At 43.4% G+C, this 25403-nt stretch overlaps 1 protein-coding gene across 1 annotated transcript in view; it reads left to right on the top strand.

The window, feature by feature from the left end:
* Positions 1-600: 600 nt before the first annotated feature.
* The window catches only part of CACHD1 (cache domain containing 1), a 265693-nt gene continuing 240890 nt past the window's right edge, over positions 601-25403 (top strand). The window contains exon 1 of the mRNA XM_066268985.1: positions 601-1475. Within this exon, the coding sequence (XP_066125082.1) occupies positions 1230-1475 (246 nt within the window). The 5' untranslated portion in view covers positions 601-1229. The remainder of the gene's footprint in view (positions 1476-25403) is intronic.

Genomic DNA, 25403 nt, shown 5'->3' with positions numbered 1-25403 from the left:
TTCTGGATCTGCCCGTTATCCCCAGGGTGATCTCCTGGCAATTTATCCCACCTCTCTAAGACGCAGTCTTTGTTACCTAAAAATTTGGGGTAAAGATATGTACCTAATAGGGATATGGTGGGAATTAAAGGATAATGTTACAAACCCCAGAGCACATTGCAGGGCACAGAGTAGCTGATTTAAAAAAAAAAAAAAAAAGGAAAGAAAGAAATCTGTTGATCCAACCAGCGCTAGCTATTGTTATTAACAACATCGAAGAAAAGCAGTGGGCGTATAAACGGCAGTCCCCTCCTTCCCAAATCTGCCAGGCAAAAAGCCAGCTTCCTAGAACTTAAAGGGACTCTGGGTGGGTAGAACCTCGAACGGATGGGATCCCTGAGTCCCCCGCCTTGGCAGAGAAGCGGGAGCTGGGGTGGGTCGCAGTCTCCGGCAACCGAAGAATCCAGGTGACCCTAACCCCGGAACGGCTGGTACGGAGAAGAGAGCCGTGCTCTCCTGCCCCCGGCTTCTCCCGGAGCCAGTTCTGGGGCGGGAGCGAGGGAAAGAGAGGAGGGGCGACTGGGGGAATTTCCCCGCCTCTCTCGCTCGTTCCATAAATTACCACGGCGGCGGCGGCGGCGGCGGCGGCTGGGCCGGGAAGTGCGCGGAGCTGGGGCGCAGCGTGGTGGCACCAGACACCTCCCTTTCCCCCACCGCTTTCATCCTTTCTTTCTTTCTTTCAGTTTCCCCCCCCCCCCAAACTCCCCCACTCCTCCTCCGTCGGGTGGCTGTCCCAGCCCGGCAGCTTGGTCGCCGCTCCGCCTCCACGGGGTGCCGCCGGCCGCCCTCGCCGCCGCCTCCGCCTCCCTGCGCGGGACTTGGGGAAGCGAAAGCTCGGCGGCTCCGGGCTCTCTCCGACTGTCAGCCTAGCGGCGGCGCGGCCCACACCCCCGCTGCAGGCGCCGCCGCTCAGACGCCCGCAGCGCCGCGGGGGCCGCGCCGGGGTACCGGAGACCGCTCGGCGGCCGCTTCCTCTCCCGCCCGCCGCCGGAGCCGAGCGATGGTGGCCGCCCCCGCTCCCGCGCTGTAGCCGGGCGCCCCCTAAGTTTGGAAGCCGCCGCGGCGCGGAAAGGCGTCTGCACAAGGGGAAAAGTTTTGCGTGTGCGCCGAGCGGGCCCTGGGCGCACCTCTCGCTGCTCTCTCCCCGCTTCCTGGCGCCTGGAGCCCGTCGGCGGGGTGTGGGGAGAGGCATGGCCCGAGAGCCGGAGGAAGAGGAGACGGCGGGGGCGGCCGCTCTGGCCCGCCGCTGCCGGGACTTGCCCAGCCGGGCCGGGGCCGCAACGCTGCGGCCGTCGCTCTGCTTGTTCTGCCTGGTCGTGTGCTGGCTGTTAGGCGCGGTGGCCGACGCCGACTTCTCCATCCTGGACGAGGCACAAGTGCTGGCGAGCCAGATGCGGAGGCTAGCGGCGGAGGAACTGGGGGTCGTCACCATGCAGGTAAGTGTTCTCCATTTGCGCCCTTAAACTTGCCAGGCATCCTGCCTCTTCTGCGCAGAGCCGCGTTCCCAGCACAGGTCCCCCTGACCGTGCACCGACCTCTCAGGCATGCACAGACCGCCTTCCTCCCTTTCCACCGGATACCTCCTGTTCTCTACACAGGATCCTCCCACCCCCAGCTGCACACCGACTCTTCCTTGCACTCAGGTACCCTCCCTTTCTCCTCTGCAGAAGCCCTAGCCCTTTGCACGGAACCCCGTTTCCTTCCCACCTAGTTCCTTTATCTCGGCCAGGATTCTCCAGTCCCCTTGCACCTCCTTCCCTTATTCGCACGAATCTTCCTCGCAGTCTTGTTTTTACCCCGCCACCCCTGCAAACTTCCTTCCCTCTTTGTGTACCCATCCCGGGGCAGACGACCCCACCTGGCTCGGACTATTTCCGAGGCCCCCAGCCTACCCCCTTTACCACCTCCTGGTGACCCTCACTACCCCGGCGCATTAATGGGCGCCGGGAGGGAAGGCACCGGCAGCTGCTCCTGGGCCACTTGGGTCTTGGCGGAGAGCGGACTCCTCGCTTTCTGTCCCCGCCCGAGTCCCTGGGGGAGGGGCTGACTTGGTAGATTCGTGTGGATTCCCGACTCTTGTCCTGTGTGGGAGACTTTTTTGTTGCTTTCTGCTGTTGCCATTGTCCGTTGAGCGCTGTCTTCTGTACGAGTTTTGTTTTGTGTATGCCTTTTTGGGGGACGGGGGAGAGCACAGTGAATAAGGTTCCTATTTCGCTAGTTTGTTTACCGTGTCGCGTCTCCCCAGGAGAGGAAGGTGGCTTCTAAAAGAATGAGCGGGACTAATAAGGAATCCTGACTATGTTACTAATAACCAAGAATAGTAAAAATTACCAAACAGTAACCCCCTGGAGATTCCCGCCGTTATTTTAACCTACTTGGCTGGAAAGGCCCCCTCGATTCGGAGAGGTTGAGATTGACATTAGAAGGCTAAAACCTTTGCTATAACATTCTTCGGGAAAACAACCTCATTCTCTTACGCCTTCTAACAACAATAATGGTGATTACTGTGGTCTTCGAAAGAACGAAGTTTCCAGGAATGTGTTCTTGGACTAGGTTTCTGAATTCGATTATACTGTGACCACCGGTCCACCTCCCACCGGGAGGCAGAGGTGTTTTTGAGTCGCTCTGGTGGGATTCAGGTTTCTGACATCTTTTTTTTTTTTTTTTTAAACACCCCTCCCTCCCACCTCCCCAGACTCCTCCCCCACCCCAGGATGATACAGTTTTTCTAAAGCAAGTTCCGAAGACCTTTTAACACTCAAATGAAAGACGATTGGAATTTATTTTAAACAGTGAGGTGAGATTGAAGAGTGGTTGCTTTGCTTGAAAGATAATTCTGTACATTTTTAAAATTTTACTTGAAGTCAGTATGGTTTTGTGAATCAATGTCACCCCAGAATTTTCAGTTAAAAAAAACTACAATAAAAAAGGATAACTGTGTACAGTATTTTCAACACTGGGCCCTGAAGTGCAATAGAGTTGGATTCTTCTTCATTTGCATAATAGATAAGCTTTTGAGTTACTTTATGTAACTGTCCTTTTCTAATCAGATCTTTCAGGTTCAGATCCAGTTATATTTTTTCATATGCATTTTGTGATTTCTGATGATTGTTGACAGAGTTCTTACGAGTAAAGTGACTTTTAGAGGAAATAGGACTAAAACGTCAGGGGAAAAAGGACTACCCCCCCCCCCCCCACACACACACACACTGGTGAATGTTTCAATTCACAGCACAAACAATGTATTTTCCTCTTTTAATAAAGGAAATTTAATATGTTGCTGTTTTGAGCTGTGCTTGTAAGATTAGTAGGCATTTGTCACCTTCACCCCATCACAAAGGCTGAACAGGGGATCCTAAGGTTTATTTTCCTCCTTCCCAATATAAGCTAAGAGCTTGCTTTCTCTAAGATGCTGACAGCAGTTTTACTGTTTCTCACCCGATCCTTGACAAAAGGTGAAATCGGATCCTAACACATTGTCATTCAGGTAGGGATCCAAAGCAAATGTAGTTTTAAAAGGCTTCCCTGTTGAAAAGGAGACACTTTGGGGAGGAAAAAAAAAAAAAAAAAAAGCTCTGCTCGGTGGGAGGTTTGTGCCCAAATGGCCCTTTATCTCCTCCCAACTGGCCTCTTTCTAACACCTTTGCAACCTCATTGTGGGAACTGGCCTCCTGGGGATAGGGTTTTGTCTGGCAAAATGTGAAGCAGCTTCTCTCCTTTTTTGAGAGAAGCACCTACAGTATTTAATATTTAAATTCCTCTTTCTTGTGCTGTATATTGATCTGCCACTTGCCTCCCATCTGAGAAAATTGGGGAGAGTCTCTTTTTAATTTATTAGCCTGCCAGCTTTTTGGGGGGAGGATTGGGGGGGAGATACTTGTAAAATAAAATCTAAGGCAGTTAAGTTTTTGATCCTTAGAACAAAGGTTGTGAGCCTCACATTTTCCTCTGGAATTTGTTCAGTGTGCCTGAAATTTTGTAGGGTCAGTTACCTCCAGTGCAGAGGAGACAGTCCTCCCTTGTGGAATGTTGGATTTTATAGCTCTAGAGCTTCTCTTGTTGTTCAGAGGTAGGAGGCCTCATGTGGACATTAAGGTGAGCAGGTCAGACTTCTGTATGAGGGCGCTGGGGAAAGCTTATGTCTCTTTGCAGAAAAAAAAAAAAATGTCCTCCCTTGATGAAGGGATTGACTCCTTTCATTTGACCTTGGCATTTCCAGCTCAGTGCAGACCTTTCAGGACAGAATCTTATTTGGTGAGAAACTTTTGAAGTCAATATCTGTGTAAAAAGCCTATTGTCAGACTTTTAAATTGCTTCTGTTGTGGCTGAAATTAAGACATTTTTTTAATTTGGAGAAATTGCAAAGTCAGCCCTGAAACGAGGCCGGTCACAGCATTCTGAACGGCAGCCCGTACTGCTCACAGGACGGGTGTAAGGGGTAGTTCTACAAAAAACCAGAAACCAGGCTTTCTTTCAGCATGTAGTTTCCCATGACATGGTTTTTGTGCTTGCTGATGGACCGCTTTTCAAACTGTCTTCTCTATCTTGAAGATTTTCTTGGACAGGTTTTCTCCTGGAGGCTGCCTGCTCTTGTTTTGTTGTTGTTGTTGTTCCTTTTTGGTAATGAAGAAAATTAAAAAATCTTGAAATGATTTACACCACCTAATTTTGCCAGAGCCCTGGGAAAGCTGTCATTGAATACAGCCCCCCCCCCCCCCCCCCCCCCCCCCGCAGCCAACATCATACATCATGAGTAAAAGTCAAAAACCTAATCATTGTCTCCTCGGGGGTCTGGTGGAGTGAAACCATATACATTGCGATCTGGGGAGCAGAGAGTGGCTGTGTCCAGGGAGATTTGCTTCTGTTTATTCATTCATGCGACAAGTTTTTATCAAGCAGCATCATAGAGGAGAAAGAGCCCTATGCTAGGTTCCAGCTTTGCCACTTACAAGTTGGATGATCTTCTTCTGCAAATTTGTAAATGATGAATCTTCCCAGAAATTTCTCTGTGGACCCAATAGAAAGAGTGCATGTGAAGAGTTCATGTGAGGATGGGGCTGGAAAATGTTGATGGATGTGGTGGTTCTTAAGTGGACAGATATTCATTGAAAGCATACTGCACGCAGAGCACTGTGCTAGGCGTTTAGGGGATTTACAGGGAGATAGTCCAGCACAGTCTTTTACCTCTGCAGTCTGGAGGAGGAGGTACGATGGCACAGGTAAAGCAGTTAAGGAACAATGCCTGCTTGTTAGAAGGCATATCTGGCTCTGGGAGCCATTTCACCAGGCACTTATAAGGCCCATTTAACATTATATGACAATACAGGCTTCCTAACAGCGAGGTCCTGGCACACGGCCAGGGTGCTTGCCTTGATGTTAGGTCTAACACAACTCTGCAGGGCTGGGCATAGTTACTGTGGACTTGGCAGACACACCAGCAGGTTGTTCAGACATCTGCTGTATGTGGCCTAGAGGGGGTAGAGGTAGAGGCAGGGGTCCATCCAGTTGAGGTAGAAGAAATACTAGAAGGACAAACTAGAGCTTCAACTCAAACTGAAAAAAGAGCAGCAGCCAGGGCAGATGCGATTTCAGGAACTAAAGGGCTCAACTGGGGAGAGGTGTTGACTGAAAATATAGAGCAATGTTGTAAATAGTGGCTGCAGCTGGAAGTAAAAGGGAGGCCATCTTTTAGTGCAATTGAACTACATTGCATATGTCCATTTTTTACTTTTGTAACCAGTGTTCTGCAAACTTTGGGGGAGAGGGCTTCTGCTCTATGGAGGGCCTTGATTTAGACTAAGCTGGGTATGTAAGGTGAATAAGGCCTAGTCTGTGCCTTTAAGTTCTCAACTGATGATGGAGACAGTTACAAAAATGGTGTTACTATAGTGTAAGAACGGGGTTAGTGAGAGACAAAGAGGTGTTAAAATGCAGTGGGTTAGTGCCATGGTAGAAAAAGGAACAGGGCATTATGGGAATACAGAAGAGGGCTGCCCAAACCCAATTAGTGAGGTCACACAAGGTGGCTGTTCCTTCCTCGGCCTGTTGAGTGAACTGTCAACACACATAGGCCACTCCTGAGAGCAGCAGCAGCCTCAAACTTGAAGGGTAACCACATCAGTAGTGCATCAGACATTTCTAATTCCCTTTGATGGCACTGGACAAGGTAGTTGATGTACCTTAAGTTCCTGAATAGGGTCTGTCTGTGACTCTTGTACCTCTTCATATGGCCCATGTCTTGTTTCTTTGGCCATCACCGCTGGAGCTTCTATGGTTACTGGGTGGTTACCGGACATAAAACATTTTGGTGGCTCTATAACTTCATGCTGATATGTAGTGATGTTTGGGTAAGGTTTGTATTTTCCCTTAAATGGCATGTTTTAAGATGCTTTGAATCTGTACTTAGGCAATCTAGAATGTTTTAGGGGTGAGAAGTGACCTGTATTTGCAAATAATAGGTTTTGATACTATGCTTTAGTGGAAAACCTGCTGACTTCCTTGCTTCTGAAATTGAATATTTGGAGAAGAGAATGAACCACTGATGGATGACTGAGTTGAACTTGGTAGAAATGAGCCCAAGCAAAAGCACATTGAATGACTCCGATGGACTATCCCTGTTGTGCTTAGGACTTCCTTCGCTTCCTTTCCTCTAATACCTGTCTCATAGCTGGCATCCTCGCCTGTGCTTAGGTGTTTCATGCCAATCATACTTGAGTTTGGAGGGGGATGAGGAAGGGGAAGGAGATGGTTTTACACGTTATAAGTTGATGCTTATTGCTAGTTGCTGCTTGAGGAGTCCCTTCCTTGAGCTTAAGTGGACGAGCAGAAAGGAACCTTGCAGAACTCGAATTTTGGCATCATGTGCAGTGGGATTTATTTTGGAGTTGTTTAGACCTGCTGTAAAAATGTGTTGAAATTCAAACGATACAGGGGCAACAGCTTAAAAAGATATTTTAAAGTTATTTTTCAGTTACAGTTGACATTCAGGCACAACAATTTTGACTACATAACTTCTAGCATGTTACTAAATTGCTCTGAACTTTGTCTTCATGCTTCATTTGGTTAATGGCAAGAAATATATTTTAAAATTATCTGGCATTAAGTCTATCATAGGAACACTCAATAAACAGAAATAAATATGGGACAGTCTGTTTAGTGCCAGGGCACAGAATCTGGAAGGCAACAAATATGTAGCTCTCAAGCCTGAATGAAACAAATCTAATCTCCAGAACCTGCATATTTCAGTGTGGTCAGTTCTCTGTCCCAGGGGTTACCATAGTGTGCTGCACTGACTCAGGGGTGTGGTGCGAAACCATCTTTTGAGTTTATGAAGAAATTATTAGACATGTTATTCCTAGTTATTTACTTTTAAAGTTTTGTATTACAATGATTTGAAAAATAAATAGAAGGGAATACCATTAAAATGCCCCTGTATAGTACTCAGCTTAAACATTTATCAACTTATTATCGCCTCAATTATTTTGAAGCAAATTTCAGATATCACATTATTTCATCCATAACATTCATATTACATCCTTATTTAATTTCTATATTAAAATAATTTATAATACACATAATACTGGTATACCAGCATGTAGAGTTTGCAGTCCACAGATAAACACAAATATTTTGGTGGGTATATACTCACAATTTTTAATGATGGTTTGCCTGAGCAAGGCCAGTGCTAAGTAAGTCCTCGAGCCCTTTACAAATAGAATTTTTGCCCAGCTACCTCTTCAGCCTTCCAGGTATAATGCCCACACTTCTTTTGGGGAGTTCCTCTGGGACCCTTTTTTTTTCTCCCTTGTACATGCCATCTAGCCCTTGTTTTTAGGCCTGGCTTTCCCTACAAGGCTGTGAGGTTCCATGTTTTCTTAGTGCCATGCCGCGTGGCCCATGTCTTATTCCTTTTCTCTCCCCATGCAGAGGAGCAAGGGATGAAAAAGGGACAAGGCAAGGTAAGTTGTAGGTGGGAGAAAGGGGGCGGGTCAGCAGAAAAGCTGGGCTATACACATGTGTCTAATAATCGGCTTCTCAGCAAATATTCACTGAGTGCCTCATTTTGCAGAACTGGAGGCTGGACGAGAGCGGAAGTACAGCACATTCACGTCTTAACTGAGAGGCTAAAGCAACTTGTATAGGTCAAGACAGTAGAGAAAGAAATTCTAAAATATGGGATCTAGATTATACTCAGGGTTGCTGAATCTAACATTTGCAGGGGTCATAGACAAAATGAGTAATGTGGGCCAATGCAGGTCAGTAAAGGATGGTGTTTGCTGTTGTAAATTGGAGGGCACATGCCAGAGCGCAAGGGAGGCAGGTGCTGCAGTTGTTGCCAGTGGTTTTGTGGGTCCGGTGTTGCCACATGACCGTTTTTTTTATTGACTGATTCTAGAGAGACAGAGAAAGGGAGAGAGAGAAGCACTCACCCATTGTTTCACTTATTTGTGTGTTCAATGGTTGCTTCCTATATGCACGTACCCTGACCAGGGATGAAACCAAATTTGGTGTTTCGGAACAACACTCTAAACAACTGAACTAACAGCCCAGGGCCGTCACATGACTGTTTTTAAGGAGAAGCTGAATATCTGGTTTTTAGATGAAATCTCCTGAGTCTTAAAATGTTGGCAACTAGTTCAAATTTAAAAACAAAACAAAAACCAGTGTGTGGGCCCGATCAGGTGGTGGCACAGTGGATAGAGTGTCGGACTGGGATGCTGAGGACACAGGTTCGAGACCCCGATGTTGCTAGCTTGAATGAGAGCTCATCTGGTTTGAGCAAAAGCTCACCAGCTTGGACCCAAGGTCGCTGGCTTGAGCAAGGGGTTACCCGGTCTGCTGAAAGCCCACGGTCAAGGCACATAAGAGAAAGCAATCAATGAACAACTAAGGTGTCGCAGTGCGCAACGAAAAACTAATAATTGATACTTCTCATCTCCGTTCCTGTCTGTCTGTCCCTGTCTATCCCTCTCTCGGACTCTCTCTCTGTCTCTGTAAAAAACAACAACAACAAAATATCAAAAAAAACCAAAACTGTGTGGGCCAAATCAAACATATCTGCAGGCTAGATCTGGCCAGGGGTCACCAATTTACAGTGACTGAATTAGAATTATTTGGTGGATTCCAGGAGGTGATATTGGTGCCTGTGTGTAAATGTTATGGGGAAACAAGAATCTGTTTAATAGAAAGGAAAATATTCTGACAGAAGAGTTCTGAAATTGGATTGCTTTAGGAGATGAGTACCCATCATCATCTCAAAGAAATACATAATTGACTGCTTACTTGGATCCAGGCGCAATGTTCCAGCTGAGATATCCATCAGTTAATTTCTTTATTTTTATTTTTTTATTTTCTTTGTATTTTTCTGAAGTGAGAAGCAGGGATGCAGAGAGATAAGACTTCCCGCATGTGCCGGACCGGAATCCACCTGGCATGCCCACCAGGGGGCGATGTTCTGCCCATCTGGGGCGTTGCTCCACTGCAATGGGAGCCATTCCAGCGCCTGAGGCAGAGGCCATGAGCTGTCCTCAGCACCTGGGCCAACTTTGTTCCAGTGGAGCCTTTGCTGCAGGAGGAGAAGAGAGAGAGAGAAAGTAGAGGGGGAAGGGAGGAGAAGTAGATGGGCGCTTCTCCTGTGTGCCCTGGCTGGGAATCGAACCCTGGACTTCCACATGCTGGGCCGATGCTCTACCGCTGAGCTAGCTGGCCAGGGTGTCCATCAGTTAATTTCTGATGCATTGAAGGTTATGAGGGAGGAGGTTCTAGATTCTTAGAGAAAGTTTGTTGACCTTTTGGTGGGATGGAGAGAGATTTTGGAAGTCTTCCTGGAAAAAGCGGAATGAATAGGAGTTGGTTAGTCAAAGAGTGGAGTTCCCAGAAGTCTCCTTTGTAATGGCACCTTCGAGGAGTAGAAAGATGGCATTAAGTTCTGGAGTTTAGGGAGCTACAGGGAAGAATAGGTGCAAAGAAGTCAGAGAAGGAGACAGAGGTCACATTGTGAGATCCTTGAATCCTTCTCGTTCAGTTGCAATTTATGTGGCAGGTAACAGAACACCCAATTTATAAAGGAACCTGCTGTCTTATGTAGTTGAACAGTCTGGGCAGGGCTAGATTAGGGCTCAGACAATGTGGCCAGTACCCCATTTCTCTCTCTTTGCACGCCTACTTTTTTAACTAGGTTCTTCCTTTTGTTTCAACATGGCTGGCAGTAGCTTCCGAGTGTTTGAGCTGGGAACTAGCTGCTGCATGTCCCCGAATCTCTTGTATTTGGAGATGTGCTCTAGGAGAGAGAGGACCTAGGAATCTGGAGAAAGCTGGGCATTTATAACTCATCTGAATTGATTTAGGATTCAGACACTGTTAACAGCCACGACTTTCAGAGCCTGCACCATAGCTAGGCTCTGCCTCCCCAAGTTTAGTTTTGGGAGGGCCTGCTTTGTGGTCTTCCTGACTGGCTCACAGACTGGCTGGCTGGCTGGCTTCCCACTGTGGTCTTGTGGTCTGCCCTGCTGGGTTGTAGAATCCAGGCTCAGCAGGCCTGCCCTTGGCATACCTTTTCTCCTTGACCTCTCGGGCCCATAGATCACTGGGTGTCATGGGAACTGGGAAGGACCAGAAAGACAAACTCACCACATTTTACAGGTGAGAGACAGGCCCTGTGGGAAAGTGGCTCTCTGGAGGTCACACCAGAAGTAGGTGGTAAACTTAGAACTCAAGTCTTAGTCTTAGGACTCTAGCTTTTTGACCCTTTTCACAGTACTATACTATCCTGTGGGAACTCCATTTTTCCAAGAGAAAGTTGCCTTAAAATGAAAAGCAACCTTAACTTAATTAAGAACCTTTACATTTCTCTTTTGGAAAAAAAATGGCTTGGTTATTTTATGGTTAAGAACTTTAAAGTTGATAGTCTAATTTGGCAACTGACTGGGGTTGTTTTTTTTTTAAGTTATTTTAATACCTAGTACTTACTGAGCCACTGAAAAAATACAAAAAATTCTGAGACTTATTACAGTGTTTTTAGATATTTTTCAAAGAGCAAATGTAGCCCGACCAGTGGTGGCACAGTGGATAGAGCATTGGCTTGGAATTCTAAAGTCCCAGCTTTGAAACCCCAAGGTCACCGACTTGAGCCCAGGCTCATCAGCTTGAGCATGAAGTTGCTGGTTTGAGTGTGGAATCGTTGACGTGATCCCAAGGTCATTGACTTGAGCCCTCCAAAGGTTGCTGGCTTGAGCAAGGGGTCACTGGCTTGGCTTGAACCCCCTAGTCAAGGCACATATGGGAAGCAATCAACCCCCCCAAAACAAATGTAAATGGTCAATAGCTATTTATAACTGTGAACCTATACCACCAAAATTAGTTTTTTATTAAAAAGGTGAAGTATAAAAAGAAAACAAAACTTTAGGGGAGGAACAACTTTTTTTAGGGTGGGGGGCTTCTTTGTGTAAAAACTACAGAATGAATTTCCACCTGTCATTTCCAGGCAAGTTCTTATTTTGGAATTGAATTTCAAGACCTTCATTTCTTCATAGTCATTCATACTAGGAATAAAAAATAAGTTTGATCTTTTCGTTCTTCTCCTCATCCTCCTTCAAAAATTGCTTTGGAATTTTTGTATTATTACTTTGGAAGGGTTGTTTATTTGATTTGATAATAAAACAAAATGTCATGATGTCATGTGAATGACTTTTACCTGCCTTCTTTGTTCTGAGATCAAAAGAAGTTTCTCCTCCTTCAGATTTACATAGTCAAAAAAATTTCTGAGTTAATTACAGTTAGAAAAATTTCAACACCTAAATACCCAAGTGGATTGACTGAAAACTAGCGTGGTCCATAGTTTCCCTGAAAATAGTGTGCTTTATTATAATTGTAGGGTAGAAGCGTGTAGAGTAAATTCTTCTGTTATATGTGATAATGTATTGGTTCTGTTCCAACCACAACAGTTATTTTAAAGATTCTGTCAAAGACCAAGACAGCAGCACGTTTTTTTCCCTTGATTCCCCTTGGATATTTTCTTAAATTTTATTTTTGCATGGATTAGTTTAAAAGCTACTCCAAGGCTCTGGTAGAAGGGCAGTGAAAATCCGCAAGCTAGTGAGAATGAATCCGAATTTTTAATTAGGCTTTGAGTTGCTTCTTCAAAGTGTGGAGACATCATTAGTGATGGAAGTCTTGTTGCATTAGCAGAGACTGACATTTTACTTCAAACAGGGAGAGTGCAGCTGTCCTGTGCAGATAAAAGTTGCCAAGTGTAGAATAGCAAGGTGAATTGGTAGATAATTAGCTGTCCCACATTACTGCAGTGTGGAAGAAGCCTGCCAGTCATGGGCAGGAAAGAGGAATTATTAGGGGGAGAAAATCCAAGTGTGTCAGAAAGCAATTTAGAATCACTTCAGCTGTGGCAGAGCTGATAAGGTGTAGGTTAAGGAAACAAGACAACTGAGGCTAGTATTTGATGACCAACTTTCTTAAAAACAAATATTTGTGTGTGTTTTTTTAATTCAAAGAAGGCAGAGCCAGGAATTAATGACCCATAAACACACTGAAGTACAGATTCATCAGTCTGCTCTGACTCTATATATAAATAAAACAATAACCAGTTTAAATAGTCCTCATATTTTCATGTAACTTTAAAAGAAAGTGAAGGTTCTATATAGAAAAGAACTCACAGGGAAGCCATAAAACCTAGAGAATTTGCTGTGTATAATCACAGAAAGATATTTGAAGAAGACATTTTGAAATATGTCACCTCCCTGTGTGTGTTACAATATTTGTAAATGTGTTGAGGATAGTTTTATGGCCTTCCTGATGGAATGTGTGTGTTATGTAAATATTACTAAAAGTTTTACTGTGATCATTACATTTATCTCTGGGAAATGAGAGGTATCCTCAATTATTTGCTAACTCAAATGAAACTTCATGTAGCTTTTTTGGCCCCTGCCAGGATACTGAACTCATTTGTCCTGATTCCATCCATGTTCATTGACTGGCCATCCCCAAAGCCAGTGTCTCTCCTTGCAGCCCAGAGGTAGAGGTGCTGCAGTGTGGATGCTGTGTTTGTCTTGGATAGTGCCCTCGAATGACAGCTGCCCTTGGCCAGTGCAAGAGAGCCAGGTTGTTTGCCCTTTGCTGCTGCTGTTCCCTTCCTAGGCAACTGTCTCTGGGTTGTTGCTGCCCAAGGCAGATTTGGAGAAAGCTGGGAGAACTGAGGTTTTTGGCAATTTTGCCTTTTGGATCCAGAGTCGGCTTCAGTGACCTTACGTGAAACAGGGATATTTGCCTCTCAGTTGTCTTGGAAGGAGCTAGACTCGGGGCTGATTGTGAACCAATTTTAATTTGTTATGGATTGAGATCCCTGGAGATAATGTAAATTCAGATGACCATCAAGGAGAGTCCTGGAAAGTTTTATTTGCATACATGTATATTCAGATAACAAATGTGGGCAAGAGTTGCAAACAGTAATGTTACGTCCAGATGAGAATTATTAGAGTGTGAGCTCCCACGAGAAAGAGCCCGGATTGAGTCATCTGTAGTCCTGGTGTGGTTAGTACTGTCTTGGGCTCATGGTGAGAACTCAGAAATGTCTGGTCTGCAGAAATTGTGTGCCCATCTTTGCACAGTAGACTTTGTAACTTTCTAATAGTAATCATAACAACCTTTTATTACAATGTTTCATGCGTTTAAGTTCATTACTCTAGACTTAGAGTGAATTGTCTTTAGCTTTTACTTGCTACTCTAGATTTAAAATGTTCAAATGAGTAAAAGTGTCTAGCAGCAGGTCAAGCATATTCGGACTCCAAGTATTAGGTGCTTCTGATGTTTAATTTCTTCATGTTACAGAAAGTTGGAATAAATATTGATGACATTTAGAAAAATGAAAATGCAAAACTGTTGTGTATATACTTGCAAATTATGTGCTTAGAGCTACTTTATCCTAGAGGTTAAATTCATTGGTTAATATGCTTAACATCTATTTATCAATCACTTACTATATGCCAGGTACTATGATTGAGTATGAGTTTGTAGTTAAAGGGAAAGACATGATCCTCACCTACTAGGGGAGATGGACATTAAAGAAGTAATCATATAAATAAATATAAATTATAAATTTTGAGTAGTGTTATAAAGGAGACCGGGACTATTAGTATACCAAGGAGAGCCTTTAAAAATGTGTCAGATATGTTACTTATCTGCTTAAAATTCACTCAAGTTTCCCATCTGACTTGAAGTAAAATCCCAAATTACAGCCAGATATGATCTGGCCCCTGATATCTTTGAGGTTTATTATCTTTTATCCCCTTTTCCTTCACCAAGCTCCCACCCTTCCCACTCATATGCTGTCCCTCCAACACTCCAAGCACATACCAGCCACAGGTATAGTTTGTATTGTTCACAGCTGTTTTCCGGTAGAACAGTGCTAGGCACTAAAAATGACTCAATTATTTATTGGACAAGGGTGATTGGGAGTGACAGCTCTGGACTGGGTGGTATGGGAAAGAATCGGAGGAGGTGATGGAAAGGAGGAGCCTATCGAGTGAAGTTGGAGGGCTCACAGAAGAAGGAAGAGCCAATCGGGAGGAGTTGGGAGGAGGAGGAGCCAATCAGGAGAGGAGTCGGGGACTGGCAGAAAGTAAAAAGGAGAATCAAGGTAGGGTTGGGAGACTAGCATTCCAAAAGAGAGAGCAGAACCTGCTTGGAAAGGTGGGACTTTGGCACACTTGAAGAACTGAAAGAAAGCTAGGTGGCTGACTTAGCATGACAGCAGAAAGGTGGTGCAAATGAGGAAATCAGATTCTTCCAATTCGATGCAAATGTAATTGTTTTCCAATAACTCTTTTGGTCATGCCTTTTCTGATAAGGACCCATTAGAAGGATGAAGATGCCCAGTAAAAGGCCCTGGATCTGTAGAGATCTGGAAGTTGGAACATCTGTGGCAGGCCAATTGTTTCTCTCTTCCAGTAGAGAGAGAAGAGAAGCTACAGCTTTATTAAAATATATCATGGAGAAAAAAATTAATAGGTATTCTATAGCTAGAATTTTTAAAAAACTCATGCTTTCCATGTTATTTCTTTTTCTTGGCAAAATAAAGACTTCTGAAGCCACCTTAGATTACAGTGAAGACATACCTTGCTTATTGCACTTTGCTTTATTGTGCTTTACAGATACTGCATTTTTTGGGGTTTTTTATTTTAGCAAATTGAGGGTTGGTGGCAACCCTGTGTTGAACAAGTCTAGGTGCCATTTTCCCAGTGTGCTCAGTTAATGGTTAGCATTTTTAAGCAAAAAAGTATTTTTTTCCCCTTCTTTTCCAAGTGAGAGGAGGGATGATAGAAAGATACCTACTGCCTTATGTACCCTGATTGGGACCCACCTGGCAACCCCCCTCTGGGGCTTATGCTCTGCCCACCTGAGGCCGTGCTTACAACTGAGCTATTTTTAGCGTCTGAGGTGGAGGCTCCACCGAGCCATCCTCGGCACCCACGGCCCATGCGATTGAACCAGTCAAGCCATGGCTGTGGGTGGGGAAAAGAGAGAGAGAGGGGAAGGGAAAAGGTGGAGAAGCAGATGGTCACTTTTCTCCTGTGTGCCCTGGGACATCCAAACACCAGACTGACACTCTACCACTGAGCAAACTGACCAGGGCATACAGTATTTTTTAGTTAAGGTATACACAATGGGTTTTTAAGACATAATGCTATTGCACACTTAATAGACTGCAGCATAGTGTAACTGTAACTTTATATGCACTGGAAACCCCCCCCCCAAAAAAAATCGTGTGACTTGCTTTATTGTGATATTTGCTTTATTGCAATAGTCTGGAACTGTACCTGTGTGCCTGTAATGAACTCTTGCAGTAATGATTCAGATGTACTTTCCTCCCATTGGTTGATTGATGCATAGGTTTACATACAGTAAAATCTACTCTTTTTTTCCTCCCTGCAAATAGCTAAGATCACTTCTTAATGTGGATTTGAAACTTTAGAATCATAATCTAGTGAATTATACCACACATTTTTTTATTTTTTGAATTGTAGTAAATTATACATGATACAATTTTTTATTTTAACCACTTTTTAAAGTTTTATTTATCAATTGCAGTTTATATTCAATATTATTTTGCACTAGTTTCAGGTATACAGCATGAAGTTGGAAAGTTATGTACTTTACAGAGTGATCCCCCTAATGCTTCCAGTCCCCACCTAACACCATACGTGGTTATCACAATGTTCCCTGTGCTGAATTGTACATCCCTGTGAATTTTTTTCTTTTTCTTTCTTTTTTTTTTTTTTATCTAGAGAGAGAGACAGAGAGATGGAGAGAGGGACAGATAGGGACAGACAGACAGGAAGGGAGAGGAATGAGAAGCATTAATTTTTTGCTGCGGCACCTTAGTTGTTCACTGCTTTCTCATATATGCCTTGATTAGGGAGTCCAAACTAGTGACCCCTTGCTCAAGCCAGTGACGTTGGGCTTCAAGTCAGTGACCATGAGGTCATGTCTATGATCCCATGCTCAAGCCAGCAGCCCTGTGCTCAAGCTGGTGAGCCCATGTTCAAGCTGGTGAGCCCACACTCAAGCCAGCAACCTTGGGATTTTGAACCTGGCTCCTCAGCATCCCAGGCCAGTGCTCTATTCACTGTGCCACCGCCTGGCTAGACTATTTTGTAACTACCAATTTGTATTTCTTAATCTCTTCACCTTTTCCACCCAGTACCCCAACCCACCTCCCCTTTGGCAAACATTAGTCTGTTCTGTGTGGCTTTGAGTCTGTTTTTATTTTTACTTGTTAATTTTGTTTTTTAGATTCTACATGTGAGTGAAATCATAAGGTATTTGTCTTTCTCTAACTGACTTATCTCACTTAGCATAATACTCTCTGGGTCCATCTGTGCTATCGAAAATGGTTAGATTCATTCTTTATTATGGCCGAGTAATATTTCATTGCATGAATGTACCATGGCTTTTTTATCCACTGATATATTGATGGGCACTTGGGTTGCTTCCATATCTTGGCTATTGTAAATAACACAGCAGTGAACATATTGATGCATATATTCTTTTGAATTAGTATTTTGGGTTTCTTTGGATATATACCTTAAAGTGGAATTGCTGGGTCGTAAAGCAGTTTCATTTTTCATTTTTTGAGGACCCTTCATACTATTTTCCCTAGTGGCTGCACTAATCTGCATTCTCACTAACAATGTACAAGGGTTTCTCAAACTAAAACTCTTACCCATTAAACAGTAACTTCTCATTTCCCTCTTCCCACTGCCCCTGGCAAGCACTGTTTACTTCTATCTCTATAAATTTGACTGTATTAGGTATCTTATAAGTGTAATCATACAGTAACTTGTTTTTTGTAACTGAGTTATTTCAGTTACCGTGTCTTCAAGGTTCGTGCATGCTATAGAAGGAGATAGAATTCCTTTTCAAGGCTGAATAATATTCCTTTGTCCACATTTACCATGTTCTGTTCATTCATCCATCAGTGGGCACTTGGGTTACTTCCATCATTTGGCTACAGTAAATAATGCTATTGTAAACATGGGTAGTACAAATATTTGAATCTGCTTTCAGTTCTTTTGGGTATATACCCAGAAGTGAAATGACTATATCACATGATAATTCTGTGTGTAATTTTTTCAGGAATAGTCATGCTGTGTTCCGTAGTGGCTGCACCATTTTATATTTTTACCCGCAATGGACAAGAATTCTAATTTCTCCACATTCTTGCCAACACATTTAAAAAAAAATAATAGCCATCCTAATGAGTTTGAAAATGTACTTTTCTTTGGTGGAGACTTCCGTGAGTTTTGATAAATGTACAGTCATGTAACTATCACCACAACCAAGAAATATAACAGTTTCTTCAGCACCCTAAATTCTCTTTGTCGTCAATCTTTGGTAGGATAAAGACTAAATTACTTTGTAGTCAGTTCCCCAACCCCATTACCTATAAGTCCTGAAAACCATCTCCCTCTCTGTAATTTTATATTGCTAGAATGTTATGTAAATGGATGCATTATGGTAAGCATTTTGAGTCTGGCTTTTTAAATTTAGCAGGATGTACTTGAGATTCAACTATATTGTATACATCAATAGTTCATTTCTTTCTGTTGCTGAGTGGAATTCCATTGTGTGGGTGTACCAGTTTGTTTATCTATTCACCAACTGAAAAACATTTGGAATTGTTTGAGGTCATAAAATCTACTATAAACATTCCTATATGTTTATGCATGTACAAGTATTTGTTGGAACATATGTTTTCCTATCCCTAGGGCTGGAGTTACTGTGTCATATGTTAAGTGTATATTAAACTTTGTAAGAAATTGACTGCCAGTCTGTTTTCCAAAGGGGCTGTATCATTATGTGTTCCTATTAGCAGTGTATGAAAGTTCTGATGGCTCCCTGTCCTTACCAGAACTTGATCAGGTCAGTCATTTTAGTGGTAGCCATTGTAATATGTGGGAAATGGTGTCTCATGTGGTTGTAATAAACATTTCCCTAAAGCAGTGGTCGGCAAACCGCGGCTTGCGAGCCACATGTGACTCTTTGGCCCCTTGAGTGTGGCTCTTCCACAAAATACCTGCGGGCGCACAGGTGCGTGCGGGAGTATCCGTCGGTTGGGCGATGGGAGATGCGGGGCTGGTGGGGCAGGCGTGCGCGATTCATGCACGAGTTGAGTGAGCCAGTCAGTCAGCAGTCTCATGTGCAGTGGTTAGTGCTAGTTGCGTCTGCAAGTCACACGCGGGTGACTAAAGTACCTACTCGAAGCATAAAGTTACCTGTATTTTTTCCAACCAGCTGCAAATCCTACCAGTATTTTTGTCATCAATTTAAGAATTGTAATTATTTTGTGTTGCTGGCTTTGTAATTATAAAATGAAACATTTTTTTAGGTGCCCTATATGACATGGCTACAAAGAAGAAGCAAAGAAAAACGGAAGACAAAAACCGTGAATTTAATTTTATCAATAAATAATATCGTTACTAAGTATGATATTAAGATTTATTCAACGTACCTATAGTTTAACTAAGACTTAAAACTTTAAGTAAAGTTTATTAAGTTAATTTTAGGGCGTGTTGTGGAGTGAAAGAAGATGTAGTGTCGAGGATTGAGAAAGGCATGTTGAGATGGTTTGGACACACAGAGAGGATGAACGAAAGGAGACAGACGAAACAAGTATACAAGACGAGTGTGGATGGGAGCGTTGGAAGGGTCGACCTCAGCGAACGTACCTCAGTCAGATTGAGGACGGTCTTAGCAAAGGCCAGCTTAGGAGTACCCTAATTAAGTTAATAACAATGTACCTGCCTATATAGTTTAAGTTTAAAAATTTGGCTCTCAAAAGAAATTTCAGTTGTTGTACTGTTGATATTTGGCTCTGTTGACTAATGAGTTTGCCGACCACTGCCCTAAAGAATAATGATGCCAAGCATTTTTTCCTCTGCCTGTTTGCCATTCGTTTATATATAAATATTTTGGAGAATGTCAAAACCTTTATCCATTTTAAAATTGGTTGTTTCCTTACTGTTGATTTGTAAAAAACAATTTACTGATTTTATTAAATTTGTGGATTTGTACAATAATCACCACCATTCCATTTTATAACACTTCTATTACTCCCCCAAAATTTCTACATGTTGTTTATTATTGAGTTCTGAGAGGTGTTTTAAATTCAGTTGTACTTTTTTATTTTCCATATGAGTGCCATGTTTTTGCTTAAGTGACATTGTTCTCACAAGGAATTTGCTTTTATTACTTAAAGAATAATGATGCCCAAGATCAAGAAGAATATCCAGAATAGATAAAAATCTTTAAAAGAGAGGTATGAATTTTGCAGTTCTTGTTTGCAGCTCAAAACAAAGCATTATTTTTAAATTTTGTTTAAAGTGGCCCATGTGGATTCTTAGATGTACCCAGTCAGTCAGTACCTTAGTAACTACTGATTGAACTCCTGTTTGAACTGCTCTACGTGTGAGGGTCCAGTGATAAAAGAACAGAATCCCCACCCTTGAGGAGCCTCCATTCAAGAAGAGGGACATATATATTTAAATATGCAAAAAGTAAAGATAATGATGGACCCTGCTTAGTTCTATGAGGGACATAAGATAGGTTAATATGGTGTTCAAAGCTATTTGAGCTGAGCTGAGACATGAATGGGTTGAGGAAGCCTGGGAGGAGCTGGGGGGAGGAGTAGGTATTACAAGGCCTAAGGGGGGATGGGCTTGGTGTGTGTGAGGGGCTGAAGGAAAGCTCCGAAGGAGGGTGGGAGTGGAGGAAGATGAAAGAGGATATGATCACTGTGGAGACCGGTGTTTGGATTTTATTCTGCTGAAATGGGAAGCCATTGGAGGATTTTAGGCACAACAGTGATGTGGTTTACTTTTGCCTTGGCCAGTTGGCTCAGTGGATAGTGCGTCAGCCTGGTATAACACATCCCAGGTTCTATTTCCAGTCAGGGCACACAGGAGAATCAACCATCTATCTGCTTCTCTCCTCCTCCCTCTCTCCCTTCTCTTCATTCCCTCCCTTCTCTCCGTTCTCTCCCTTCTCCCCCTTCTCTCCCTCCTCCCCTCCTGCAGCCAGTGGCTCAATTAGTTGGAGCATGGCCCTGAGCGCTGAGGATAGCTAGATTGGTCCCAGTACTTCAACCTTAGGTGCTAAAAATAGCTCCTTGATTGCTGGTTGGAGGTTGAGGTTGGGGCTCACCCGGGAGTCTGTTTCATTGTCACCCCTTCTCTCACTTAAAAAAAATCCCTCTGGCTATTGGGTACTTTGGTTGTATGGGGTGTTGGTGGAAATGAAGGTAGGAGGAGGCAGAAATGGAGGCAGATAGAGGGTTTTTTTCCTCTATGGAGTGGTATCACTACATTTACCTTTGCAATTTCATTTAAATATGTGACATTTTATTACTTAATGGTGTATATCAACAAAGGCCCGCTGGGCCAAGACAATGACTTAAAAGAAAGTGGGGCAGCTGCAATAGACTAAAGATTTAGGAAATGAGACTTCAGTTTAGAAACAGAGGCAACACTGATAATCTTCATATTTTCAGATACTCTCTGCTGAGTGATTGATGATTCAAGGCAATCAAGATCTTAGCTTATCAGCAACGTAACTTTTGACAAGTCATTTTTTCCTCTCATCATACCCTCAGTTTCCTCAATTTATAAATAGAAAAATCATACCTGTTTCAACCCTGGGTGGTTGTTAAGGGTCATGATATATGTACGTCATAGACTCATTGTCATCATTGTTGTTGTCTCAGGATATATTGAATTACAAGTAACAACCCAACCCAGCTGAAACTGCCTTAATGGATAAGGAGAGGTTGTTGGCTGAAATAGTGGAAAGGTTTACAGATAGTGTGAGTGAGCTTCAGGCACAGTTTGATGCCCTGGCTCTATTTTTTCTCCTTCTTACTCTCCAGGCTCTGCCACCCTCTGGATATTAGTTAATTCTCAGGCTGGTTTTGCCTGTAGTAAAGTGAGTCTAGTGATCCCAGACCTCTCAGGGGCACATCATACTCTTCAGAAGTAAACACCTCTTCTCTCCACTCATTGTAGGATGCCTTGGGCTTGCTCTGATTGTACTTTACTCTGGTTAATGGAATGCAGGAGGATGGAATTACATTAGTTTATGCCTACTCCTAGAGCTGGGCATGGGGTTGATTGTACCTCTATCTCATGATTGTTGTGTGATCTAGTGGTTTGGGCAGCAGGGAGGTAATGCAGACGTTCACTTAGAATTATCACTGTCATCATGTTATGCAAGAGAATATAGGAGTGATTATGATCATTTTGGCTAGTATCTTAGTTATTCTCGACTCTTTTCCCTGCCTCCTTTTAAAATTTTAATTGAGCCTGACCAGGTGATAGTGCAGTGGATAGAGCATTGGACTGGGATGTGGAGGACCCAGGTCTGAAATCCCAAGGTCGCGGGCTTGAGCGCAGGCTTACCAGCTTGAGCGTGGAGTCTCTGGCTTGAGCTTGGGATCCTAGACATGACCCCGTCGTTGCTGACTTGAGCACAAAGGTCGTTGGCTTGAAGCCCAAGATCATTGACTTCAGCAAGGGGTCATTCACTCTGCTGTAGCCCCCTGGTCAAGGCACATATGAGAAAGCAATCAATGAGCAGCTAAGGTGCTCCAACAAAGAATTGATGCTTCTCATCTCTCTCCCTTCCTGTCTGTCCTTCTCTCTGACTCTGTCAAAAAATATTTTTTTAAAAATTGACTGCGTATTTACTGAGCACCTGCATGAAACAGGGAGTAGTTGATAGTGTCATGTTAGCATAATAACCTGGGATTATTTAATCTATTTGTTTAGTGAAAGAACCAAATCAATTAGTGTAGAAAGCAATTCAAATACTTTATATATTAGAATATAGTTTTAGCATTATGTGAGATGATTATGGCTTGCAATTACCCATCTGGTAGAGTTTATATTTTATAAACCTATTGTTACAGATATGGTACATCCTAATAACCTAATGTTTCACGATATAACATGTTTCAGACAGAATTATGTTTCTAAGCACCTGGTGGGAGATACTTGAAAGTTTATATTTTGCAAGTTTCAGTTTTTTGACCAATCTCTTTGCCCATCTCTAACTTTTTATTCGGTTGTGCCTATTCCATGATGACATTTAGAAAAGTTATGAAGAGAATTGTTGCATTAGGCTGCGGTTATTAAACAGCCTGCATTTAGTTCATTTAGTGATTGAAACTAAATAATGTTTAATACATTTTCAAACGAACATAAATACACATTTTATTGTTTTCTTCTTTCTTTCTTCTTTTCCAGGTGAGAGGAGGGGAGATAGAGAGACAGACTCCTGGAGCATGTGCCCTGACTGGGATCCACCCAGCAACCCTGTGTGGGGCCAATGCTCTGCCCATCTGAGGCCATGCTTGCAACTGAGCTATTTTTAGCACCCAAGGCAGAGGCTCCATGGATCCATCCTCAGTGCGTGGGGCCAATGTGATAGAACCAATCAAGCCATAGCTGTGGGTGGGGAAGAGAGAGAGTGAGAGAAGGGGGAGGGAGAGAGGGAGGGATGGAGAAGCAGATGGTTCTTTCTTCTGTGTGTCCTGAACTGGAATCATTCCCAGGACATCCACATGCCAGGTGGATGCTCTACAACTGATCCAACTGGCCAGGGCTTTATTGGGTTTTAATAAACGATTTTTGAGAGATTTATATCTACAAAAATAATTACCATCTATTTTGGACAGAGTTATCAAGAATTCATTGTTGAAGGAATCTCATTATGACATAATAAAATATCGAGATGAAATATTATAAGTATCCTGTTTTAGTTTACCCTCCTAAACTTTTGTCTTCTCTTGGATCTCATTCAGAAGTGACAGGAATTGAGTATAACAGAATTTTCACTTAGCATATTCATAGGTTATTGAAGTAAAGGTGTGTGGTACCACTTCCCATAATAACTGACATTGAATCAAGAGATGGGAAGCCTGCGACCATAACTGCTATTGTTCTTCCATCCGTTCTTTCAACCCACTTAAAATGTGCATACAATCTGCCAAGCAGTGTGCACAATTCAGTCATTTTAGGTATCTTCCATTTCATTAGGATTTGATTTTTTTTTTTTTTGTATTTTTCTGAAGCAGGAAATGGGGAGGCAGTCAGACAGACTCCCGCATGCGCCCGACCAGGATCCACCTGGCATGCCCACCAGGGGGCGATGCTCTGCCCATCTGGGGCGTCGCTCTGTTGCAACTAGAGCCATTCTAGCACCCGAGGCAGAGGCCACAGAGCCATCCTCAGCGCCCGGGCCAACTTTGCTCCAGTGGAGCCCTGGCTGCAGGAGGGGAAGAGAGAAACAGAGAGGAAGGAGAGGGGAAGGGGTGGAGAAGCAGATGGGCGCCTCTCCTGTGTGCCCTGGCTGGGAATCGAACCTGGGACTCCTGCATGCCAGGCCGACGCTCTACCACTGAGTCAACCGGCCAGGGCCAGGATTTGATTTTTATACATTGTTTCTCTTACTTATGAGACCTAAGATCAAAATCGTATAGATAGACATTGAACAATGTCATCTTTATTTTATGATCATATTAGAATCCTGTAAGTACATTTTTCCTTAAAACGTTCATTCACATGACTGTGTAACACCTTTCAAACCTCAGAAATTGTAGAGGCCCTGAATAGGAACAGAGAACAGGGACAGAGTTCAGTATCCTGAGGCAAAAGCCACAATGGCATCACTGACAGAAAGTACTGAATGCAGTATGTGCAGAAAGCCGCACAATAGGGATAGAATTAGCAATTCTGATTGATCGTTAGGTGGGGATATTTGAGCTACTTTCCTTTCCCTTTTAGTCTGCGCTAAAGAAGCTCCCCTTCCTGACTTCCTCATTCTCAGCCCTGCTTCTATTTGTGTGTATCAGTAAATACCCGTAGGACCGGGGGTCAGGCTGTCTCGTGAATCCTGTAAGGGGATTGTGAGGCAGTCTCCCCTCGATCCCTCGGTGCATGCCACGTGGTCTCCGAGAAGTCACTGTCCTCATGACAAGAAGTGATTTTTCTATCTAAACAATTTAACTAGAACAATTAAGTAAATGGTGAAATACATAATCTTTCATTTCACATTAATGGGTGTGTACTGCTAGCTAGGAATTATTGTAGACGCTGAAGATAGAGGAATCAACAAAGTACAGTCCTGTTTTCCTGGAGCGGATATTCTACCTGGGTGATTAGCAAGCAGTCGGGGAACAGTGGGAGACCAGGGTCAGTTCAGGGAGATTATGCGATTGTAATGGTCAAGACTTTTTTTTTTTTTTTTAATATTTTTTTTTTAAAGATTTTATTTATTCATTATAGAGGGCGGGGAGGGGCAGGAAGCATCAACTCCCATATGTGCCTTGACCAGACAAGCCCAGGGTTTTGAACCAGCAATCTCAGCGTTTCCAGGTTGACGCTTTATCCACTGCGCCACCACAGGTCATGGTCAAGACTTTTGATCTTGGATGCAGAGGGGTCACAGGGACTTGAGAGACTGTCTGAGAGTTAAACTCTTCAGGCTAGTTCCTCCCAAGCCACTGTTCGTTGTGGCATTTTTAGAAGACTCACAAGTGGCCTGCAAACAATTACTATGCTTTACTCTTTTCCTGTGTATTTCCTATAAACCTTTAACTTGGATTTTTATTTCTTTTTTTTTTTTAACTGCCTGAGACTTACCCCATTCTCCAGTCTGCTAGACTGTCTTGTCAGGGAAGGGAATGCTTACCTTCTTGGAAGCTCTGTGGATGTGCTTCAAACTAAAAGCCTTTTAGTCTACTTTTTAAGTAGAGCCAGAGGCCTTCCTGAGAGGTGACCAGACATCTGAATCCTTCCAGC

This window comes from Saccopteryx bilineata, chromosome 3, assembly GCF_036850765.1.
Source record: "Saccopteryx bilineata isolate mSacBil1 chromosome 3, mSacBil1_pri_phased_curated, whole genome shotgun sequence".
In the NCBI taxonomy this organism is placed as follows: Eukaryota; Metazoa; Chordata; class Mammalia; order Chiroptera; family Emballonuridae; genus Saccopteryx; species Saccopteryx bilineata.
Note: the sequence above shows the minus strand (reverse complement) of the source record. Positions and strands in the feature narration are given on the sequence as shown.